The 25041-nt window shown below is 40.0% G+C and overlaps 1 protein-coding gene and 1 long non-coding RNA gene across 2 annotated transcripts in view; one reads left to right on the top strand and one right to left on the bottom strand.

Moving 5' to 3' along the window:
- Nucleotides 1-25041, bottom strand: part of LOC114560872 (A disintegrin and metalloproteinase with thrombospondin motifs 20) — an 83978-nt gene that overhangs the window by 13304 nt on the left and 45633 nt on the right. Inside the window, exons 17-28 of the mRNA XM_028586531.1 lie at nucleotides 23343-23509; nucleotides 22934-23063; nucleotides 22018-22144; nucleotides 21709-21919; nucleotides 21224-21388; nucleotides 20417-20587; nucleotides 19194-19313; nucleotides 18091-18198; nucleotides 16166-16330; nucleotides 15219-15488; nucleotides 12420-12581; nucleotides 11941-12117 (exon numbers count right to left, since the gene is read on the bottom strand). Coding sequence (XP_028442332.1) covers nucleotides 11941-12117; nucleotides 12420-12581; nucleotides 15219-15488; nucleotides 16166-16330; nucleotides 18091-18198; nucleotides 19194-19313; nucleotides 20417-20587; nucleotides 21224-21388; nucleotides 21709-21919; nucleotides 22018-22144; nucleotides 22934-23063; nucleotides 23343-23509 — 1973 coding nt within the window. The remainder of the gene's footprint in view (nucleotides 1-11940; nucleotides 12118-12419; nucleotides 12582-15218; nucleotides 15489-16165; nucleotides 16331-18090; nucleotides 18199-19193; nucleotides 19314-20416; nucleotides 20588-21223; nucleotides 21389-21708; nucleotides 21920-22017; nucleotides 22145-22933; nucleotides 23064-23342; nucleotides 23510-25041) is intronic.
- Nucleotides 1124-8919, top strand: LOC114560873 (uncharacterized). The gene is made up of 3 exons (XR_003693256.1): nucleotides 1124-1401; nucleotides 2290-2343; nucleotides 6625-8919. It is a non-coding gene; the product is annotated as an uncharacterized LOC114560873 (long non-coding RNA).

The raw sequence follows: 25041 nt of genomic DNA, 5'->3' as shown, positions 1-25041 counted from the left end.
GTGCACTCAGTGCACCTAACAGCTTCCTTGTTGCATTTCATGGCCAAGTGAACACACTGCAAACAAATTTAACTGAGCAACTTAAATGGATTTCACCAAAGGCTTTTGTCAAACACACACTGATGGAATGCAGCCAACTATTTAACCTGTAAACAGAGGAATTACTTTTAGAGCTGCTGTGAATAGCAGAGGCCGAGGCAAGAGGAAGAAAAGATGCAGAGCGCAAACATGGATGCATGCACACGGCGAGACAATCATCTGGTACGAATAAGGAACCCAGAAATACTTCAGGAAATCTATAGAGACGACAACGAAGTAAGGGAAAAAACACGATGAATAAAAACCAGACACCCTGACAGCTCTGAAAAGGCATTTGCCGGAGACTGTAGTTGAAAATATTCTAGTCTTTGGTCCCCATGAGGCCAGACAGCAATTAGGGTGCCCGCTATTTCTGCTTGACGAGTGAGCGCCCCCATACAAAGCCACTCCAAAAATGGGGTGCTGGAATCGAATACACAAGACGAGGAGAGTTGCATTTTGTCTTAGCATATTTTCCAGTCCAGATAATCAACATAATATTGCCTTGTCCTCTAATTATGATCTCAGAATGTTGCATAACACCAAACACACATTTTGTTTTTGTGTGCTCATAGTTCTGATCATACTACAGATGATGGACCATGGAAATCTAAATTCGCAAATGTCTTGAGGATTTTGTCTTTTCTTTCTCCATCTAAAAGGCCGTTTTCCCAGTTTGAGGATCCATTTGAACCCTTCAAACGAAGCCACCTCCAGCCTTTTCTTCTTAAGTGTGGTAAGGTTGACAATGCACACACATGCATCATACACACTGTAATTACCGAGGCATTTTAAACACAGGGCCGGCTCAGCTGACGGAGAACATCAAAGCCAGAGGCCAGAGCTGAGTGACTAGTCCTGAGCATGGCGGATTCACATACACCGCTGCACACTCACTCAAAAATGATAACAGAACTCCCTCTACCTCAGACAAGACCAGAGACAGGCAAACATGTTGGGGAGGGGGGGGGTGAGGCAGAGGGGTAGCCCCTCCTTACCGCTGTAAAAGCAAGAGGGAAAAAAAAAAAAAAAAGGGAGGAAGAAAGGAAATCGCAGCCATACGGGCTGTGCTCCCCCAGCTGAACTGTCTCTGCATTTTAGCGGTGGGAGAAAAGACGCTATATGGCGATGTGCTCCACCCTGCCAACCTCATCTGTCAGCCATTAGTTAATCAGGGCTGGTAACACAGAGCACAGAGAGCTGGCACAGCTCGTGGGACCAGAGGACAGCTTCACCTCTGAGAGCAAGAAGAGGGCAAGGACTCAGGGACCTCTGCTTCACCGATCTACAGCTGGGCTGCTTCACTCACCAGCACCCACTCAGGTAAGACTATTCCACTTGTCACTTACTTTCAGCCGCTACAAGTGTGACAAGTTACTGTCTAGCTGCTTTATTTTCTTTGCGTAAAAAATAGTTGCGTTCGTGTTTGGTGAATGTCAAATCTAAAATGAATGATTGCATGTCCTTTGAGGGTTGGTACCTGATCATAAAAAAGCATGTATGCTTTGTACAGCTTTGTATCATGATAGTATTTAGTATTTGGTGCATGTATTTTATCTGAACTATAAATGTCAAATTCCGTTGGAACAGGTTATGTTGGTGCTGTGGTGTTACAATAATATGTTGCTGAGGTGTGAGACTGTTTTGAATATATGGAAAGATTCTCAGTTTAACATGAAGGAGAGAAGCAACTCTTTGAAAAAAAATACATAAATCAATGGGTCACACGGGAAATGAAACACTCTTGCCCGCCCACGTTGTCCCAGCAATTAATTTCACATGATTAGGCAGGTTAATTCTACTATAATCCAGTGAGGATCATCTAGGCATAATGTGGATTACTACGAAATGGGATGACTCAACTGCCTTGGGGAAACAAGTTTCATCCAAGCAGAACAGAACGTCTGCAGAGAGAGAGCCATTATTGATATTTAAAGCCATACGTAATGAACAAGCAGCTCTTAATTATTTGACTTTGTGGCTCTAAAGTGGCTTTCTTGAGTTTCACATTTATGGAACATAATTGAGTGCTAAACCAGACCCAGCTAATTCACGCCTTAAACCATTTAAACCATAAAACAGCCTGGGGAGTTTTAAACATAAATGTCTGATTTTGATTAAATTAACAAAAGATGTCTTACAGATAACTTCTAACAGGATAACCAGACTGATATCAGATACTTTTTTTTGAGCAATAATGTCTTTGTCTAGGACTGGCAGGCGTCAACCTCAAGATGACCCCACCCACTGCTTTACTGTGAACAGGTAAGCCAATAGGACACATGGAAACTGTTAGGCAACCAAGAGAAACTTGAATAGAGTTTACATTTCTGTCACTCAGCCAATATGGCTATCAAAGCAGCTACAGTAATACTGTACAGTACCTCACACAGAGAAGGTATATTCCACAAAAAACAATCAAAACTGCTTTGTGTGTGAATATGCATTTGTTTGATCACTGACCACTATGGCCTCAAGCAGTGCATTAAAACATTTATTACTGTGACAGCTATAATTACGCTACAAAAGCAGAATTGAGGGTTTTGAAAACAACGGTTTATGTTGCAACTTAGAAATCAAAAAGACCCTTAAAAACATCTGATGTGAGTTTTGCCAAATGTCAGATTTTGGCAGATCAGTAATAACGATATCTGTATTTCACATTATTGTTTGACATACTAGTTTATTCTTACATTTAATTTTAATAATGAAACTAATTGTATTATGAAACACAATCTGCTAACAGGACTAGTTAGTAATGTACCATGAATGTTTAGAAGAAATGATGCATTATTAAGTATAAAAGTAAAGGTTGATATTAGTAAAGGCAATTTAGACCACAAATGAGTTTGTGTTTATAGCTTTCCGATATTTAATGGTTCTAAGTGAGACCATATCTTAAAAATGTGACAGCCAAGATCGAATTCCAATCACATTGCAGCACGCTTGCAATGCCAGAGGGTGGTAATACCAAGCACATGGTAATTGTAGTTACATGGACTCTTCAAAGGAGCTCAGTGTTGACCCAGAGCAAGAACAAACTTGCAAGTGTAGCGTGTGAAGGGAGTGTAGAATTATACTCTGTGCTACATGTTGTCAAGGTTGTGAAATACTAAAAAGGTAACTGCTCTATATGGTCAACAATGCTCATGCAGAACTGTAATTTATCTGTAAAACAAATCATGCAATGAGCAAGCAGTAACAGTTGGGAACTGAATGCTTAAGATAGTGTCATGTCTTTCGTTATAGCTTAATCAGTATCATCATTTCCTCTGGTGAAATAGCTTAAACTGCAAATCAGAGAAAGAAGGTGACAAGAGGGAGGAAGATAAGGGTCACAGAACATTCAGGCTGCTTCATGGTCTTGTTTTGCTGGGAGCTTTCAAAGACAGAAGTCAAAACAACACATGTTGTCAACACGGGAACAGCTGGTAAGAGCGGCGTCATGGGGCAGAGGAATGTCAAGAGTCATAGATCTTTTATCCATCAGGCCAAAACAGCTATCCAGACTTGTTTGAAACCACGCACAGGAGCAGTGTGAAACCTATAAATCCATCTCACCTCACGCTAAGCTTTACTAACTTTATCCATGACCAATCTCACAACATGCTTTGAACTATAGAGACCATAAGATGTATTCAAACAAAAGTACAAGCAAATATATCCACGTGCAAAATATAGATATCTTTTGCTGACAGTTAAGCACAGTACAGTGGTGAATTTCAGATGTGAAAAGTTGATTATGCCATATTATTCACGGTGGGATGTGACTGATTATATGATGTGGAAATAATTTCCTGTCTCTGTCAATGCAGTTCCTGACAGACAGTCAGCGGCAAGAGCTGTAGCATACATCCGACTGGCTAAAACTAAACATATTCTGCACTCCATGTCAAAGTATGACTTTGCCATGTTTAAAAAGTTAAATAAACAACTGGTTGAGTAGGCATATACTGTTTCTTCAACACAGTTTCCTTTTTAAGTCAACACCACTCAGAATAGATACACCAAGAAACCATACGTCAAAACGATATGACAAAACAGCTGAGTTTTTCTGTCTGTCCAAACATTCCCCTTAGAGCTTTTTCCATTACTGTTATACTGAAACATCCAGCACTGCTCAAATCAGTACTCTGCTGCAGATCGGAATGAGGAATAACTATAGAAAAGATAGAAAAAAACTAATTCTTGATGACAGAACTACATACAGCAGACCAGCCATAAAGTTATAAAATAGTGTCCTTTGACACCGAACATTCAAGTCTAAGTCCCTCTTCCTGCTAAATGTTACACAGCTGCTTTTGTAATCTGTCAGAGCAACCAGCTTGCCACAGCTTGCATACAGCGAAGTATAGAAAAGCTCCAGAAAGTGCACGATCCTGACCTTGTATCTAGAAAAAAAGATACAAAGAGAGAGGAGAATAATATTGTTTTCCATGGTCTTTTGGACAAAAATAGGACATGGAGGAAAATTCATGTGTGTGTCTTACTACCACAAATCCAAAAGCAGAACACTAATTACAATATTCCTTTATGGCAGCATTGTAGATGCGATATAGGGAGCTCTATTGGTATTTAAGTGCAAATTGCAGTGTTTACCAAAATTCTACTGCTTTTTATAAATTACCACCAAAACCCCTTTTTCCACTATATTTCTTTTTGAAGCTTTGCTAATCCTGGGCCATGACCATGGGCCTTGACATTGGACAAATGCCTCCATCAGTGGAAAAACCCACTCAAAAACAATGTATGAGTGATACAAATGAATAAATTAAAAGTGAAAAATAAACTGTTCTTGATGTACCCTGCCTGGTTGATATATTTCCAGCATAGCTACAAATGATTTTCATCTGTTTACGATGTCAATTATTAAACATTAGGGTTTGGTTTTAGCCCCTCAGATTCAACAAGTAGGATCCTTTCGTAGACTCACCAGTTTTCATCAATGGCAAACACTCAAACGAGAGAAAAAGCCACAGTAGAAGACAAGAGATAGAGGCATTGGTAATGCAAAATACAGGTCCTCCTTGACAGCTTTTGTCATTTTAACAAATAAAGAAGGAAAAGTAGTTGCACATTCTAACTGCTCCCATGCTAGAGTGCTGAAATGTTGCATCTCGAAAAAAGGCACATAGAGCTGCAACAAAAAGGCGGTTAATCAATTAGTTGATCACGAGAAAATGTATTAGCAACTATTTTGACAATCAATTAATTAAGTCAAATTTTCAAGCAAAAATGGCAAATATTTGATTTGGTTTCAGTTTCTCAATTGTGAGGATCTACTGCAGTACTATAGACCAAACAATTAATCGAGTAATGAGGAAAATAATTGGCAGATTAATTAATAATGACAAGAATCGTTACAGCCCTAGAAATATACAGTGCGGGAATACTCAACAGTGAATTCTTTTTTTAGTAGCAAGTGGAAACAACTTTGATGAATAGTGTAACAGGTACTGACTGACATACTGGAATTTCCTCACATCTGTCGACCAGTGGCCCTGCTAACATAGAACCATTAGAAACAGACCTGACAAGTATAAGTCACATGGAAAGTACAGCACATGCACTCAGATAGTACGAAACAAGTACAGCTAAATCTCTAGCTACACAGTGTTGTATGTCGACGTTGAAATGGACTATTAGCTCTCTGTTACTTAAAGTGGGTTTGAACACACACCAATCTATCCCTGCCTCTATCCTAAGAGGGGAAAAAGCTCTTTGACAGAGATGTTGAGTCCCATAAACTCCATTTCACTCCATCAACTCGATAGCATCGACAGGCCCGAACAGGACCAGGCCCCAACAAGTCTGACGCGGTAGCCTCATGTGAGAAGAATATACATTTAAGTGGAATCTAAGAAGTGACTCTTAGAGGCTTAAAAGAACTTCATAATACTTGTCCGATGAGTTGAGGAAAAGCAGGCGCTCTTAACCTGTGTCAAAGTAAGGCCATGTTCCCTATCACTCGATGAGCCTTGGGTAGACCAACATAAATGCTCCCAGACTTTCACGCCCTGTCTCCTCTCATTTCATCTCACTGCATCTGCTCCCAACCCGGATCACCCACAAAATAACATCTACCCTTACTAGATTGGCTTCTCTCTTAATTTCTTCTAATGCCCTGCACAAACTCATTGTGGTTCAGAGTCAACTCTTATTCATTTCCAGATTGGGTTTAGCCTCTACAGGGACAGCATTAATATGATATTTTAACGGTTCTCTAAGCTACAAATAATTGTGAGGATGTTTATGCAAGTGCTAGCGAACAAAATCTATATTACAGTGGGTAATATGTTAAGCCTATCTTCAGGTTATTTGACTGCTTAACCCAAAAGAGACTTCCATTCCTAATATGAAAGCCATGCTGTGATCCAAATATTTAGAACAGATAACATCGAACAGCATCTGGTTTTCTGTCTCCCAAGTCTTAATGGTGTGCCAAAATCTGTAGGCCATAGTGCTTGACTTTTAACCAGCGAATCATCAACTGAACTATTTTGCTTTCTCTCAAAGGCCAAATTGAAACATTATCTCCCCACTCAGATTTAAATTAAAGCCATGACAAGAACCGTGCTTGTGAGGACCAGGGGGACCTTCCAGCCACCGCTTCTATTGCTCACACTCGGCTGGCACATGTGCAGGATCAGGAAACACAAGCCCAATGATGTCACAAACAACTGACCCCAGGGTGACAGGTTCGGAGAGTGTTCTTGCCCACTGCCCTCAGGCCAAAGTCAAGTATGTCAATGTTGTGCATGTGGATTTCATTTGAAGCAGCGTGATTAGTTCACAGACGCGCAACTGCCAACCCCCCCTCCATGGGAACTCCACTCTTGACAGGAAATGGTATGTTTTTGTTAGCAACAAACAGGCATAAATTACTAAAATGGTGCCTTGGTTGCCAATTTATCACACACAGCCTTATTGTTGCTGCCTGCACACACTGACTTTGACATTGCTTTTAATGTAAATACTATTAGTTAATGATATTTACATTCCTGATAGTTTATGTTGAACTGTGTCTGCAATCATAAATTTGTGAAATAAATGTGATGATTGTGTTGTGTCTTTTCTTCTTTATATGACAAATATGTTTTGATGACCTGTATTTGGGAAATAAATATAGCTTTTGGTAATCATTCATTCATTTTGAAGCTGTCACTGCAAAATTAGAAATGATTAAAGATCCAGGGAGCATAATGGAGGCAGATTATTTTGGAGAGACAAACTAAAGCAATAAATGAAATGACATTTGAAAAATAGTTTTGGACATAATTGTCCTTCTTTTATTGAATGCCAGCATAAAAGATTACTCGTTGATCAAATGTTTATCAGAAAGCCGTGCAGATTTGTGAATACTGTCAAGAGGGTAGTATACCATCATTAATAAAAGCCATTTCCCTGTAAGTAAGTTATAGATAGTAATGGCTTGGCTAAAATGTCTTATAAGTAATGGTATCTGTGGAATAATAAATGTGTTAACTACTTCCCCAAGAGGGGATTAAACAGTATACAATAATATTAAATCTTTTTCATGTGTGATATATATTTAAGAATGTACTTGATATATTGAAAAAACTACCAGGATTTTTTTTGTTGAGCTACTGCTACAAACTGATGTGACCAATATTGCTGTTGCAAAAAAAGGTATTTTTATTTAGCACCGAAGAATACTTTGGGGACACTACCAACAGAAGAGGCCATTAGATAAGGTAAGACGCACTCTGAAGCCATGAGAAATATGTTGACAATGGTATGTAATACAAGAACCCCTTGACCATTTTATTACCCTCTGTCCTCTAAAAGACCATCAGCTTCTAAAGTTTTGCCATTTTACTGAGAAAATGTTAATGTTTGGTTCTATGAAATGATTAAAAAGTTAAGAAAAAAAAATGGTGTGACAGCTTCCTGTAATATATGATAGAAGGCACATGTATAAAGATAATTTGCTAACCAATGTTACCCTTTGATTTAAGTCTAATTATTTTAGTTGAATCACATTTATGCTTCACTGGTGCTTTATATAGAGCCATATTAAAAATATGCTTCACTGCAGTTGGTTAATTAGCGGTTTCCTATAATAGCATGTACTGATATGGTCTTTTATGAGTTGCATGAAGCCTATGGTAAACTATGTACTTGAATAACTACATTATTTGAATATACTGTCAGATAATACTTCTCACACAGGTGCTTTAAAAAGCTATTTCAATGTGTGTTTCCTTTTAAAGAATGACCTCAAAACAATATCAAATACATAATTCAATCAGCAGTTTTAAATATTTGCTTTCCATGTCTTTCTTTTGGATCTCCTCAACTAAACAACCCTTGCCAGCATGCATTAATACCAATTATTGTTGTAGCAAAAGTAATACTCTGTAGGTCTCCTGCCAAATGCATTACAGAGAGCTCCATTAATGCAATGGTAAACAGATGTGCCACCCAGCACCAAAGTTTGATTTGGACTGCGTATATTTTCTCGAGGGACATTACAAAATAAAATGTTAAAAAGAACATGATAGGAAAAGGCCTGCAGTGTTTTTAAACTACATTATGCAGAGGCATGTATTAAATATGGATTACTGATAAAGGCCGATAAAGAGAATGAAGTCAAATGAAGGTCAAATACATAAATACCACAAAATCACCTACAAGTCAAGTCTTTTCTATGAACCCTTTATAGTACCTCAGCTACACACTATATAGTGCTGGTTGTATTGCATGTCCATGGTGTAGCAGAACATATAAGTGTCTTAAAAGTGTTTAAAACTACTATATATGATAGAATAACTACTGTGTCAACAACTGTTAAAGCAATAAACTATATTCCAAGTGTTACTATTTTGCAGTGAACTGTGTCTTATTTTGTTTTCCCATCTTGTAAGTCTGTTCCCTAGAGATATGTCAGGAGGATGTATGTGTTCATAACCTAGCACAAATTGAGAGCTTCCGTTAGAGTAGAAAGCACTAAAGTTGTTAAAGGTACAGCGCTGTATTTTGTTTTCCAGCAGAATATTGCATTGAGAAACAACACAAATTTCACAGTTATGTTTCTTTAATAATCTTTACAATGGGAAAAAGCCAATTCAACATGTTTATAATTTTGCATGTGAATGAAATAAATAGCAAAAAGAACAACAACCAACCAAAATATGCAAAATAAAGTACAGTTGTTGCATTGAGTTCAGCAACTTTGCACCACAGGGTTAAAATAAATGAAGGATTGGGAGTGAAACTGCCATGGCTGAGGAGTCTTGGTTGTAGTAGAAGTCTTGGTTGAGAATGAAACACACACACGCACACACTCACTTGCACGTGCACACGCGCACACGCGCACACACACACACACACACACACACACACACACACACACACACACACACACACACACAGAGCGGGAGAAGCAAAGGAACAAAGAAGGAGACTGCACAAATCCTCGCTGAGAGGACACCGACATAAATACAGAGCCAACTGCAACACTTCACCTAAAATATGTGTCAAGATAATTTCATGTTGCCTTAAACAAAATATAATTCAGGGTGCTTACATGTCACATTTTAAAACTGGTCACAAATTGTTTGCAGGAGCCTGAATCTGCAAAGCTGCACAACCACTGCAATGTGGTCAAAACATACTGTGGCTCCTGCATTGAGCGAAAGCTGTACATTTGCTGGGAAACGTCATAAGACGTCATATGGCTGTCAAACTCTAAATTACCTTAAAGTGTAACTAGATACTTGCTAGCAGTATTTCGCTGCCTAATTCCACCTGTAACCACGCCTATCAGCGATGTCATGCTGTACTGGCACACCCTGGATTGTACCTTTACATTCCTGCAGCAAGTTGAAGGGTTTAAGGTGCTCTTTAAGGCAACTCAAAGCGATAAGAGCAGCTTCCTTTGACCATATTATTAAGATCAAATCTGCACTTCCCAACAAGCATTTATAATTTCCACATGCTAGCCTATCATAGTAGCATTTTTTAAGTACAGATTGGAAACAAAGCCGGCCTTAGAATCTGAAAATGTATGTGACTCAATACAACAGGACCAAAGCCACTCATTCAGGATTGTTACCCATAAGCCTATATAGTTGCCCTTGGAATAGCATGTTGATATCACTGATCAGGTCATATTACTGCAGACACTGGCAAAAGTGGCAAGCAGGTACTCTCCTTGTATACTGTTAAAGGCCCCAACCAGTAGTGGTGCTGTTTATAATGACAAATAATTCAAGTAAAGTGTTACATCAATCTAATCTGGAACAAAACATTAAAGCTGCAACAATTAATCTATTGTAAACAAATAAATAAGTTTCATTTAAAAAAAAGATAATCCTTCAGAAATACAAAAACTAGCCAAAGGAATAAAGAGACACAGCAACAAATGACACAAACTTTATAAGGAGGTATCTGTGTGCTTTAGTTTGTTTTATGGACAACGATGAAAGTTGAAAAAGAACGGTCCAATGATAACCCGAATTACTGACAGTTTTATGTTCAATAAACTGCATTGATGCTGCCTACCATTAACAGAATAAATAAATTCATTCTAAGCCTGGAAATATGAAAACTCTATCTCCCTGATACCGACAATGCACCATTATATAATGTTAAATTGAATAGCACCTTATCATAAAGAATATCAATATGACCATAAATTGGATTTTAAAGTTGCCATTTTTGCTCATGTGGCTGTTTGCAGAACAACTGGATTAAACCTCAGACTTACTTCCTTTCACAGATATGACGTTAGGATTAAATCCAAAGTGCCAACCATTTTTGACAACATGATTCATTTTGACAAAACAATTGAGTGTGCCCAATGGCTTGATTGTACATAAAGTAAGAACCAGGTGAAGAAAGATGTATAAATGGTAATTACAGTGTAATTTATAAGCATTTATGCCTGCTTTCCTATGTGATATAGACTACATCATATATTGTACAATATACTTTATTAAAACTTAAAATAACAATTAATATCTTAAGAATAATGCTTCCCACAGTATAAGGCTTATTTTTCAATCATTCTGCCTTTTAAGGCACGTACAGTACTTTTAAGTTTTGAGATATTGTTTTTAAGATGTATTTGTATCTTTTGTTTATAATTTTGTTTGCTTTCGTGACAACGTAGATGATTTAAAATGGTTTATTCTGACAAAGATAAAGCCGTTTTGCATTTCAACTTTAGTAAAAAAAACACATTATCAAAAATAAAAATGAAACATGTTTGAAAATATTTTCCTCTGTACAAAGTGTATTTACTCATAGAGAGATACGGCAGGTTTGACCAAGAGCACCAGCAAAACTATTAAATACAATATTCATTAACGAAAACCAGCTACTTGAAAAATTAAATCATACTGTACAAAGATACACATATAAAATACACCGTCAGTCATGTGTTGCTGTTCAATAAAAGGTCATAATATTAACTCTTATACACAAATATACACTTGTGTACTTCGGATACAGGGTGAAGACAGCAATAACAACAAAGAACATTTACTTCACGCCTCATATGAAATAAATATTTTCTAGAGTTATCCCTCTACACATATATGGCATTGTTGTACAACACTGTCCTGATTTATAGGTCTTAATCTTGAGTCTTGACTCAAAATGGGATCCATGTGTTTTTACTGAATCCCTAAGTGGAGCAGCATTGTGGCACCATGCCACTGCAGGGCCCATCTGGGTGGGCTGGAGATGGCTAGCCAACAGTGGCGCTAGATACCCAGCGTTCACTTCAGGATCTCCCACAGTTTTAGGCTAAACACATATACATGTCTACTCACAGTGACGTGCCCTCAGTGAGGAAGATAAGTGTTGGAGGAAAATGAGTAAGTACTATCGTACCGGCTTCCATGGTCGGCGGTGCCAGGTGGCAGAGCCTGGGCAGGGCTGCAGGTTGCATTGCTCCATGTCAGGTGGCTTGTCCAGGATGTCGCAGTTGTAGTCGTTTAGCCTCTGGCCGTTAGGCCTCTGACAAACCACCAGGCGAGTCCTCCTTCCTCCACCGCAGGTCTGGGTACACTGAGGGTGGCAAACAAAAAATGATGTATTCAGTTATAATTTAGTGGGACATTTCTGAACAGTTTCAGCACTGACTTTAGAACACCAGTAACCTAACTAACCTAACTAACAGATACAATCTGTTTCAGACTGAGATTGGACAAATGCCTGGTTTTTGTATAACGAGTGATAAGAGAGAGACAGACATACAGACAGAGAAGAAATAACAGACGATAGGGATGAAACACAAAACGTGTGTGGGGAAAAAAAAGTGGAAGAGAATGACAAAAAAAAAGCATTTCAGACTCTAAATATAACCTCACCTCTCCCCAGACACCGTAGTTCCACAGAGGACAGGGCCCAGAGTCGCAGCTCTTGGACTCGGCAGGTTTGACCCTCTCATCGCAGTAGCTGTTGCTGCGTCCATCAGCATCCTGACAGACCACCACTCGCCTCTGGAAGCCGCCGGCACAGGTACTGGAACACTGCAGAGCACAAAAGGTGCAACAGATACTTTGCATGAAAGGCCTAGTATGAGTAATTAAACACAATTTCTTAGTTAGATGATTGGTATAGGTGGAATGGACATATATTTTAGTTTTGCCATGTGTATATTATTTTTTCTTAGCTATGTTAAATATTCTAAACTCAACCTTCTCTTTCTAATTTTTTTCTGGAGCTTTTGACTTTATCCTACAGTTCTCCATGCTCAGGTTTTCGGCCAACGTGGATGTGATGTCCTTAAAGTTTTCAGGAAAAGTTTTGAAAAAATCTGAAAACAATCTATCACTGATATATGATTATGACATGATGTCACATGTTCTATTTGCTGAAGAAGGCCATGTGATATGGTTGGAAGCTTCAGAAAGCACTAGTAGATACATTTGTGAAAACTGATCTACCATCTAACATAATATAGCGTGGTCAAGGATTTCACTGAATAAAATATTGTGATTTCAGTGTTTACAAACCAGAAATATGCAGACGCACATATACAAAACACACAAACACAATACACAACCTGTTATGCTGAATTGACCTGAGTCTGGCCAAAACCAAGTCCAGCTGCACTGTTCAAAATTATCTTCCAAAGATGGAAAACATCTCAAAGACAATCTCAAACACTGAACAACACAGCCTTGAACAGAGCAGTAGGTATGCTCTGCATCCAATTAAAATGACACATCCCCACTGTCAATGGGGGTGAGCACATTCAATGCTCTCTATATATGAGGGAGGACAGCTCAGAGTGAGCCTGAACAGCAGCACGCTTCCAGTCAAGTTCATTATGTGAGACTGAACAGTGTACTCAGATGAATGCCTCTGCTGGGGAGGACGAATTCACAAAATAGAACAATGTTCGCTTCATGGCTTTCAGAAAAACAAGATAAAACCCCACAAAACATTTTATCCTTCTAACAAACATAACATTGATCAATAAAATAGAGTTTCACAGTATAATAACCAGGTATTTTTGATGGAGTAACAGCCATCTATTAACAGAATTGTGCTTATTAGGGGAATTAAATGAAAAACAGAAACATTACGTGACAAATGTTGTCAATTATCATCTAGCAAAGAGCAGATTTTCTCTTTAAAAACTACACACTGGGCTCTGTTTTCATGAAACGGTGCATAAGCACAAGTGAAAGCACAAACTCGGGGCGAAAGAGCACATACCATATACTTATATGGCTACGAAGATTTAATCAACTAAAAAGGCCCTCCTGCATCCTACAAGTGGTTTTGGGTGACATTAATATTTAAAAAAAGAATTAGAACGCATGCTACCTATTGCTTTTAAGGTCTATTTTGCTAACCTGACTCCGCCAGATGGATTGCTTTGCATTTGCTCGACATATCCATCTGGGAACTTTCTGTTGGAGAACTTTTGGGAAGGGGCAAAAATACTGGTTAGCTGATTGGATAAACCATCTGTCTATCACCACCTATGCTGGTGATAGACGGGCCAAATCAACCAATCAGATCAAACTCTTGCTGAAGAGCAAAAACATCTTTTCCTCCGAGAAAAGTCTCCAGTGCCGTTTTTTGCTCTTCTTTCATTGAAGGAATACTTTCTAATTTGGATAAAACTTGTGCGATAGCTACGCTCATCTCATCCGTGGAAGTTGCCATGTTGTTTAGACTGAACGCTTCTCGTTGCGTCACACCTAAACTCGCCTCAAAACCAACGCTGATTGGTCGGTCGTTTGGCGAACGGCTCCAAATTTTCTCTATCTCAAGATGCCAAACTGATCTGCGAGTGGAAAACTGGAGCTCGCAAGATCAGGACGGTCTCACGAGGCTACTATTTTGCACCTCCACCGTGTAAAACCAAAAATAGCTCTTTGCTCTTGTGTTTGCAATAAGATTGAGCTGGGTACACAAGGGGCAAAATACACGGCCAAAATAGCACCATCAAAACAAAACTACACACAGGAGACACAACCCCAACTGCACCAATACATCTATTTTGGCACAAGCAGATTCCTTGCAGATCTGAAAATACCATACACAGTTAAGTGCAAATAATTAATGAACTTGACAAAAAAATATTGTGCCTGCTTTTTACGACCAAGGCCAAGGACATTAAGATAATTAGGAACCTACCCAGAACCATTTGAGTTTGTTTGTGGCCAATCAATTTCAGCCTATACACACACCCATACATACATATACATTTCTCATATATATATATATATATATATATATATATATATATATATACACACACTCTGCAGTCTCTAGTATGCATTTCAATCTGTCCCTTGGTGCTGTTTGTAAAGTCCTTTACCATGTATGGCCCTCTGCCCTGGGAAAAGGAAACATCTGCTACCTCCAAGTGAATGTGTTCACAAGAATGTGTTTACAGACAGACACTTACAGGCCTTCATGACATATTATGTATAATGCTGGCTTTACATAAAAAAAAACTTACGAAAGTAAAATTTTGTGTGCCAATAAAGAATATTTATAAGGCTCCATGAGAAGATCTTCATTGGTTTCCTGAACACGACAAGTAAATTATGCAACTTCTGACTGGAATTTCTAAACTTATTCTACCACAAGACAAAATACTTCTGCATAGCCCTATTTCCCCAAAGATCACATGCTGAACATACTGCGCCCCAGGGTCCGGTCCTCCACTGGTTGTCTGCTGAGGGCACATTCCAGCTGCTGTGCCCAGGATGGCGTCCTGGGTCCTGGGGATGTTCGTAGGGCTGATCATTGATACGCTGACGGTGGTAGATAGAAGAGCAGGGTGCAGCGGTACACTCCTGTTCTGTCGCAGGCTTCTCATCCGGGTCGCAGAAAGACTGGTCCACTGGCTGGTGGTAGTTAGAGCAGACCACCTGCCTGGTGGTTCTTCCAACGCCACAAGTTACTGAACACTGGGACAGGGAAGAGAGTACCAAGGTGTTAACTGAGGTGAGGGAAGAGGACTGTCAATTTCATAAACAAATAATAATTTCAACAATCTTGGAAAATAATAATTATTTTCCTCTAATTTTGACAATTCACTTTGGTAGAAGTGGAAGGTAGAAGTTTTGTTTAAAGTATGGACTCAACTTTATGGTCAGCAGTGCTATGAGAACTGTGTACTAAACTGATGTGATGCTACGTGATGTTAGTGGAGATTGCCTGCCCATGAATTGCTTCATCATGAATACAACATAAGTAGAGATATACTGAATATGACATGAATTTAATGAACTTAAGACTTTGTCAACTCTTAATTTGGGCTTATATATTTAAAACGGCTTAATTTCACATAAACTCTTGATTAAAAGATCATGAAAAGTATCTGTAGCTCATCCCTGGCTCATTAACTGCCAGCTAAACAATTCCACCACTGGTCTTTTAGTGACATCATCCAGAGTTTTGGCTCTTGCCATGCTGACATTCACAAGTCGATACTTAACTGTCCAAGATCTTAGCTGTACCAAATGCCCATTTTGTTTCACAGTGATTTTAACATTGGGGGAAGAATAAACTGAGTAATTACTGAAAGTCTCTGAAGTGGAAAACAGCTGTATTGATTGGACACAGTGTTGGATGTTTTACTCACAGGAGACCACTCCCCGGCACGCCATTGGCCACAGGGGCTGAAGCAGGCGGAGGACTCGGGGGGCCGGGGCAGGAGGGTGCAGTGTGACTCGTCAGCGACCCCTCCCTGGGCATCTCTGCAGCTGACATAACGCGCCCGCTTCCCCTTGCCACAGGACACCGAGCACTGAAGTACATGCAGATACAAGCAAAAGCTGAGATAAATATTTGTCTCATGTGGAATTACATTTTATTTTTGTATTGTGTGATTTTAAAAATTATGCCATTAGCTGCATTTTACTTATCCTGACACAACATAATTAGGTAGAGTGCAACTGTTTAGACAATGCACAACAAAAATGTTTGCCAATTGGCAGCCCACAATGGTAATGAGAGCATACTATATACTGTATACAATATATATCATGTATCTGTGGGTCTATAGTACCTGTAGTAGACATATAATTACCTAGATATTGTATAGTATAAAGTGACATTGGTAAGCTGCAATTATGTAAAATGTCAAGTTACCAAATGGCTCCTTCTTTCTTATAAAAGGATACAAAATCTTTGATTCATGTTTCTGTGCAGTAAGAATATGTTCTATCATCTCCTGTGAGTTGAGAAGTCTTCCCACCACAATGCAAAACAATAAGAAAGTTTTTGTTTTTTTGTTTTTCTATGATTGAATCTTTCTTTCTTTTTTTTATTTAGAAATAATCTTGTCAAGCACAATGTGCATTGGATTATTAAACGTGTTTCAAGGCAAATGGTCTTGATCTGACAAATAGACTTGGTTTAGGGTTCTTTGTTTGATGCTAGCAAGTTCCTCTAGATTATGCAATGTTTTGCTTGTTTGTAGAGGAGGATTTCTTGCAGCTCAGTAGTACTTCCTGACATCATGTTTTCATGTTGTAACAGACATGTCGTAGACTTACATTTCTCAGACTGATAAATGCTTTTCTTTACCGTTGCTGGTGTCCTGAAATGACTCCCTGATCAACTTTCACCTGCTTACACTCTATAGCTGTACGCCTGCCATCTCAAGGGAAATTTAGTGTCAGTAGTAAACATTACTGAGGGGATGAATACCTAATGCAATCAAATGGTTCCAGCTCAAACAGGCATGTTAATATCTCTCTCATATCAATGACTCTCTAAAGAGGATGGCAGTTCCGCTGCTTGGGGGGAATGTATGCATGTGTACGTGTGCGTGTGGTGTGTGTATTACAGTATGTGTTTGTGTCTGTAAGACCACAGTGGCGCTGGCCTCTTTGACATGTGAGCTCACACTGACTTTCAGATTGACAGACGGGGTTCAATCTTAGAAACCGTAGACTTGTGTTTAGATGAAATCTGGTTTTCATTTGTGACGAGTAACAATGCAAAGTATCAGAGAGACAGAGGGGCCTCTCAGCCTAGACAGTGGAGCTTGTGTGTGTGTCCGTATATGTGTGTGCATGTAAGTGTGTGTGTAGATTGTAGATGCAGTGGGGGGTAAAAGAGACAATGCCAAAGAGGATCATGGTCCTGTAAAATGGAAGAATGTTGGGATATACAATAAAGTTGAATATGTCAACCTAATATTTGCAAACACACATGCAGAAGATCAATCATTACTGGAGTGTGGTTTTGTTCAATCAAACACACATAGAAACAGAAACACATAGAAACAGAAACACACAGAAACAGAAACACGCACGCACGCACGCACGCACGCACGCACGCACGCACGCACGCACGCACGCACACACACACACACACACACACACACACACACACACACACACACACACACACACGGGAAGATGAACGAAACAGTACAAGAATTTGTTTACAATTCAACAAAAACCACATCACTTGTGTATATTCTTTGGACTGTATAAGGTAAACCCACAGACGGTAATATGCTCCGATGGACCCAATAAACCCAATTTGTTTCCTTACAGCAGTCCAGGAGCCATATCTCCACTGAGTCAGGAGCTGAGCGGAGTTGTCAGGACGAGGTGTGCTTTGTACAGGAGAAGCCCAGGGACACGCCGGCATCTCACAGTCCTACAAAAAACAACAACGTGCAAATACAGTAAAATTATTAATTATTGTGAGTCATACATCACTGCATTGAAACAAAAATATTTCTAAACACACTCCCTTGGATGCAAAGATCCAGGTTGAGGATGGCCCCAGCTGTAAAAAAGAAGAAAAAAAATGAAAACCTTTACGTTTATTGTTTAGTTCCATTACCCAAAGTTATAAGTGATTTAAAATAAGTGTTTGTTTAAGTGTAATATTTTTTTTTTCAATATCAGCTTGCTACATAATTACGTTCCATGATTAGTTACGAGATGTGTAGGCAAGATAGTAAGCAGAGGTAAGATGAATGTTCAGTCCTACGGCTCTCATCAGCAGCAGAGTCAAATTTTTTATGTTAAGATACCGGACATTATCCTGACGTGGTCATACTCAGATTCTAGTCAGAACGGAGCGACTCCAGACCGAACTTCCCCACCTCGAATTTTGTGGGCGGGGCTAAATTCGGCTGGCATCCAGGCTAGCCGGACATATTATCTGCCCAGAACATCCAAGGAATGCACTACTGTTTTTCTTTTGTTCTTCTTTCTTCTTCTTGTGTAGCATAATGGGACTACAACTGCATTTCTTTGTGCAACCCTGTGTTGTACAATGATAATAAATTAACCTTGAACCTATATTAGGGGAGGCATATTCTTATAACTGTCCAAGAGGGCCCTGCTTATTGTAAACTTATTGGACACAAAAAAAAACTTTAACCAAGCAAAATTTCCTTATAACCAATTATAATGAGCCTTGTATCTTGTTTACGTCCTGACCTCAGATGATGAATATAACATCTGCATTCAATCCTGTATAAACCATTTAATGGTGTTTTTATTTTATAACTTGCATTGTATTTCTTTACCCCAAGAGCAAATCATAGGCTACGGTACAAATAAGGGTGAACCTTGAATACTGAACGTTTGGTTATTTGAGCAGTTTGGAGAGTATACGAGCAGTTATTAACACTTTTTTACCTGACTGTCTCTAGGCCTCGCTGCAGCATTGCACTCTCTATCGTCTACTGTGTCACCGTAGTTCCCCGACACACACCTAACAGCTCTCATCTGGTAACCATGGCCACAGGTCACTGCACACTGAAAGACAAAATCACACACATACATACATACACATGAATACAAAAAGAGAGAAGCTTAGTCAACCGCAAGTTATCTAAAACTCTATCTAAGTATGTCAAGGTTGATATTTTAGACGGGGCCTCATTCGAGATTCAGCTCAGCAGAGCCTGGGTAAGACTCTGACATGCATGCATGCATGCATGCATACACACACACACACACACACACACACACACACACACACACACACACACACACACACACACACACACACACACACACACAATTCTTAACTCGCACACGAGGCAATCCGACCACATTCGTGTACAACACGAGAGCAGAGGAAGTACCACAGGATAGGTTTATTTGAGCAGCAAATTATAATTACACAGGCATTAACGAACCAATATATTCCAGCTCTGTAAATACCACAATCTGACTTCATACAAACGCATGTGGGAGGCCATTAGATCCATGTATATATGTATATATAAACTATACGTATGTATAAACTAGACTATGAATGGCCAAAGACACCCATTCATACATTTTTCATTCAATTTGTGCTTAACCCTATACAGAGATTTGAATGCATAGGAAGGTGTGTGTGTGTGTGTGTGTGTGTGTATATGTGTGCACTGTGGGTCAGGTTTAGTCTGACAGGATATGAGGGCAAAGTGAAAGCACCATGGAGGAAATGGCAGCTGGAGTCAGAGCACACTCCTCCGTAACTCGCAGGTATATCAGGTTACACACACACACACACACACACACACACACACACACACACACACACACACACACACACACACACACACACACCATCCCTGCTACACACCACATTCTCTCTCTGTGACGACACACACACACACACACACACACACACACACACACACACACACACACATGTAATAGATATAAGTCAAACTCATAGACAGCAAGCCACACATGAAACCCATTTCCTCAGTCAAACACTCCATCAAGTCACCTCGCCCTGGTGTGTCTATGTCTCATCTGTGTGTGTGTGTGTGTGTGTGTGTGTGTGTGTGTGTGTGTGTGCGTGCGTGCGTGCGTGCGTGCGTGCGTGCGTGCGTGCGTGCGTGTGTGTCTGCACGACTCACCGCTCCCCATACGCCGACCTGCCAGGATGCACACTCGGGCAGCTCACAGCTCCCCACAGCAGGCGGTTTGCTGGACGGGTCGCAGAAGTGCTCGCTCAGCTTTTCCTCCCCAGCTCCCACGTTGCAGGACACTTGTCTGTGCCTCATCCCCTTCCCACAAGTTACCAGGCACTGGGTGGGGAAGGTGTGTGTGGTAGGGTGTGGTAGGTTGTGTGATGATGGTGGAAAAGGTTGAGAAAAAGTATTTAATATAAAGTATGCGTGAGTGTGTGCATGTGGACATTCAAAATCAGATATTCCCCTGTTATAAAATAGTTGATAGCATACCACCATTTCCAATCTAATTGTCTATGCCAGTGAGGGAAAACAACATATCAGAAACACCGTAATACTATGCAACAGCAATTTAAACTACACCTAAAACCTAAACTAAACCTCTAAAATGATTATGGAGATACATTAATAGTATAGTATAGTCTGACAGTGTCAATAAATCCCGAAAAAAACAAGTTTCATAAAGAAGGATTTATTGCAGGGCTGTTATGTTGGGCTGCACTGGATGTGGCAAGTAACCTAATAACTGCATTATATTTTATGGTGCTCTGGTCCACCCCCTGTATCATATTACACACCCCTGACTTAAACTATATTAGTGCTAAGCAGTACTGAAGGCTAGTTTTTCTTACTCTAAGTGCGTCAACGTTTGTAGATTGATGTTTTGCAGTCTCCTTGTAAAGATATATCCTAACCTTCTTACTGCTTCTGTAAGTGTGGTTGTGTGTATGCGTGTGCTTGAGAGGTTCCCACCTCACTCCACTCGCTAACAGTCCACTTCGGACACGGCTGGTCGCTGCAGGTTTCAGTGACCACGCTCTGGTATTCGTTGCACTCCCGGTCCACCAGCCGTCTACCCAGGTTGTTCATACAGTAAGACTCTCTGCTCCGGCTCCCACGTCCACATGTCTTAGAGCACTGTTTTACAAGAATACATTAAACATGTTCAGCCGAGTTAGTCATGTGTTCATCTATGTTGTACTTTCTCCAATAATGAAATGACAGATCAGAAATATTCTTCAAAAATAATTTTGATTTGTTACTGTCCAGGTACATAATACATTATAGATGCATGGAAACAATATGGAAAAATAAATGCACATAATATACAGTGTGTAGTGTACATTATTAGACATTAGGAATATATACATAATAAATAATATATAAACAATTGGTAAATATGCCCCTGTTCGTCATTTTGCCCAGCATATATAATTCAATTCTTCCACTGGCTGTACCTGTGACCAGGCGCTGTACTGCCAGCTCTTAAGCAGACAATCCCCATGGCAGGGCTCTCTGGTCTGAGGTTTGGCGGCATCTCCACAGGCGTTGGCCTCCATCCTCCCACTCTGTCTCTTCGTCAGGCTGTACTTCATACATTGAATATCCAGGCTGCGGTAGCCTGGGCCACATTTAGCAGAACATTCGCTCTTTCCAGCAACATGCCACCTGTGTGAGAGGATGCATATTAAAAAGTTTGGCCTTGTGTGCTCTGTAGGAATTTGTTTTGAGGGTGCATGTGTGTGTCTTTGTGTATTAATGCGCACCTGACTTCACAGTCAGTGTTGCAGGGCTCAGCAACAGAAACAGGACGAGGTAAATGTTCACAGCGTTGGTCCGATACCTCGAGGTGATCACTCTTACGCACACACACCACTTTGCGCCTTCGCTCACCTGCACACATGCACGTAGACAGATGGGGAGAAGCAGGGTTCAAATCAGATAACATCTGGCAGACACTTTGCTTGCCAAAATATCACATTTCTTCACCTTAAACAAGTCTGACCAGCTTTCCAACATCCAGTCCTTCATCACACCGCCTTAGATGTCCATGTCATTCTTAGACCCCACAAATACATCCATTTACTGGATACCATTGTGCCCTCTGACCCACTGGGAGCCTGACTAGCTTGCTTCTAAGGGAAATCTGAGGGGCTTAGTTGGGTTAAGGGCCAGGCGAAGGGGAAGGTGTGATTAGCCAGGGTCACACTGGGGTTGCCAGGAGGGGGGGTTTATGGAAGGAAGGGATGAGAGAGTACATTTCTAAATCAAGAGGTGAGTGTAAGTGATGCAAGAGAAATCCTAATCCTAATGTGCCCTGACACTTAGATCCTTGTCCAAGTAATTCAACTTTCATGTAATAAGAGATGTAAGACACATTATAGGTCATTTTACACTTCTTACAGATTTGTTTTCATGGTAAATTTGTATTGTTTATATCAAGAGTAGCTTTGAAATGTGCGTGTCCGTTAGACCACAAGGCTCTAAAGAAATAAACCTTTCTTTACGTGGAATAATATTGCAGCTTGTGAAATAACTATGGGCCTAAAAGTACATACAATATGTTCTTATGTGTGTCATCATAACTGCTAACAAGCTTTTTAAGATTCACTGATGCCAAAGAGAAGTTATCATATTCTTCTTTCTATGTGTGGAGATTTGGAAGCCAAGCTGAGGTCTTACCCTGACAGATGCGGTTGCACTCGAGCCAGGAGCCTGAGGGATCCCACACAAACTGCTCCCTGTGTTGCTCGATGGGTATGTTGAAGGAGTAACGGACATCTGGGTTGTAGAGGTTTCCCACACACAAGACCTGTGGAAACAATGGTGGGAAATGCAAGGTCAAAAAACTTAACAGTGCGTTTCTTATTTTGTCTAAGTATACACAGAGATATCACCCTTTTAAACAGAGATCTAGCTCAGTAAGGTGGTAAGGAAGCGAGAAGGAAGCAAACATAAACAGTGAGAGATATAGAAGTCACGACTAAAGGTTGCAAAATAGAGGAATATACAGTTTAACTAAAGTAGGAATTTAACTGATAAAGGAAACATAGTAATTAAAAAAAAAGAGGAGAAAGCCTCCTCCTAATACCTGCAGAATGAGCTCCTCCTCGATGCGGTCAGTGCAGTTGATGCGCTCCACTTTTGTGTCTGAGCCGCTGTAGTCAATGACAGTTCCCTTGAAGGTGATTTCCCTTTTGAACATGGCCACCACAAAGTTCCCATTCAGAAGGGAGTTGGACTGGCTGTCAGATAATGCTGGAATAAGAAACGGACACAAACCATAAACAACACAGAACTCCAAATTGTAAAAGAATTCAGCGTAAGTGAAGGAATGTTTGGTTTCCTAAAATGAGTTTGGCCCCTCGCAGAATTGAGGTTTTGGGAATGTTTATGAGATGTGGCATTTCTTATTTCAACCTAAATGTTAAGTAAACAGTCTTTGAGTTGCCAACCTAATTGTTCTGCAAAGCCATTGTTGTAGGGGAGGTATGTTGAAACACTGGTGGCACTAAATTGCAGTTATTTGGAGTTAGACTGCGCGACTCCTCTTAATGACTGACATTGTAATGCAAACAAACAACCTCCACTGACTGAAAATATAAACAAGTACATAAACATACACACACAAATAACACACAGGAACACATGGATAAGCACTTACACTTGGCAAACTAGTACATAAACCCAAAATAAACCCCGACCACCCCCTCGACACTTTGGTTCCAGAAAACATGCAGTTCATTACAATCTGAGAGTGCATGGCGAAACAATGTAAGTGATTAAGTCTCTCGACGCAAATTTGTTTACATTTAGGTCTACACATTGGTGGATGCCAGCTCATTATAGATGAATGTGGGGTTTCAACAATGATCTACAGATTCTGGTTGTCATCATTGACATTTCGGAGAAATGTAAATACATTTAGAAAAAGCCTTAGAAAATGTGCAGACAGCCACACACAAAGTGACCATAAACATATGGGTTACACTTTACTTGAAGGTATCTACATAAGAGTGACATGACACTGTCATGGATGTGTCATAAACATTATAAACAAGTCATAAACGTTTATAACATAACGCTTCTTTGTAAAGATGTGTCATGACTGTGTCATGACAGAGTCATGTGTTCATGACAGTGTCATGTGTTCATGACAGTGTCATGTCACTCTTATGTAGATACCTTCAAGTAAAGTGTTACTAACATATATAAACATCTTACAGTTGTGTTATGCCTGCTGATGTCCAGGAGAAGCTTCTTCTGAAGCCTATTTTCAGGAAAAAAGTTACACCTTTTTGCTTAAACAGTCAACTCAAAAATGAGTTAACATGACATGGGGGCACATTACAAGATTAAAGGTCCTATTACATGCTGCTTTTTGGATGCTTTATATAGGCCTTAGTGGTCCCTTAATACTGTATCTAAAGTCTCTTTCCTGAAATTCAGCCTTGGTGCAGGCAGCACCACTAGAGCCAGTCCCACAATGAGCTTTCCTTAGTATATGCCATTTCTGTGTCTGTAGCTTTAAATACTATTGAGGAGGAGAGAGGGGGGGCAAGGTGGAGGGTGGGGGTGTGACCAACTGCCATGCTTTGCTTGTTCGCAAGCCATGATGTCTCTCTCTTTCTCATGGGCTGGCCAAATTCTCTGGGCGGGCAAAGCAGAGAAAGGGGAAGTAACCTTTCCCCTTATAAAGGGAAGATTCCAGATCGGCCCATCTGAGCTTTCATTTTCTCAAAGGCAAAGCAGGATACCCAGGGCTCGGTTTACACCTATCATCATTTCAA

The sequence above is a fragment of the Perca flavescens genome, chromosome 8, assembly GCF_004354835.1.
Source record: "Perca flavescens isolate YP-PL-M2 chromosome 8, PFLA_1.0, whole genome shotgun sequence".
Lineage (NCBI taxonomy): Eukaryota > Metazoa > Chordata > Actinopteri > Perciformes > Percidae > Perca > Perca flavescens.
The sequence above is the reverse complement of the archived record's forward strand: the minus strand, read 5'-3'. Positions and strand labels throughout refer to the sequence as shown.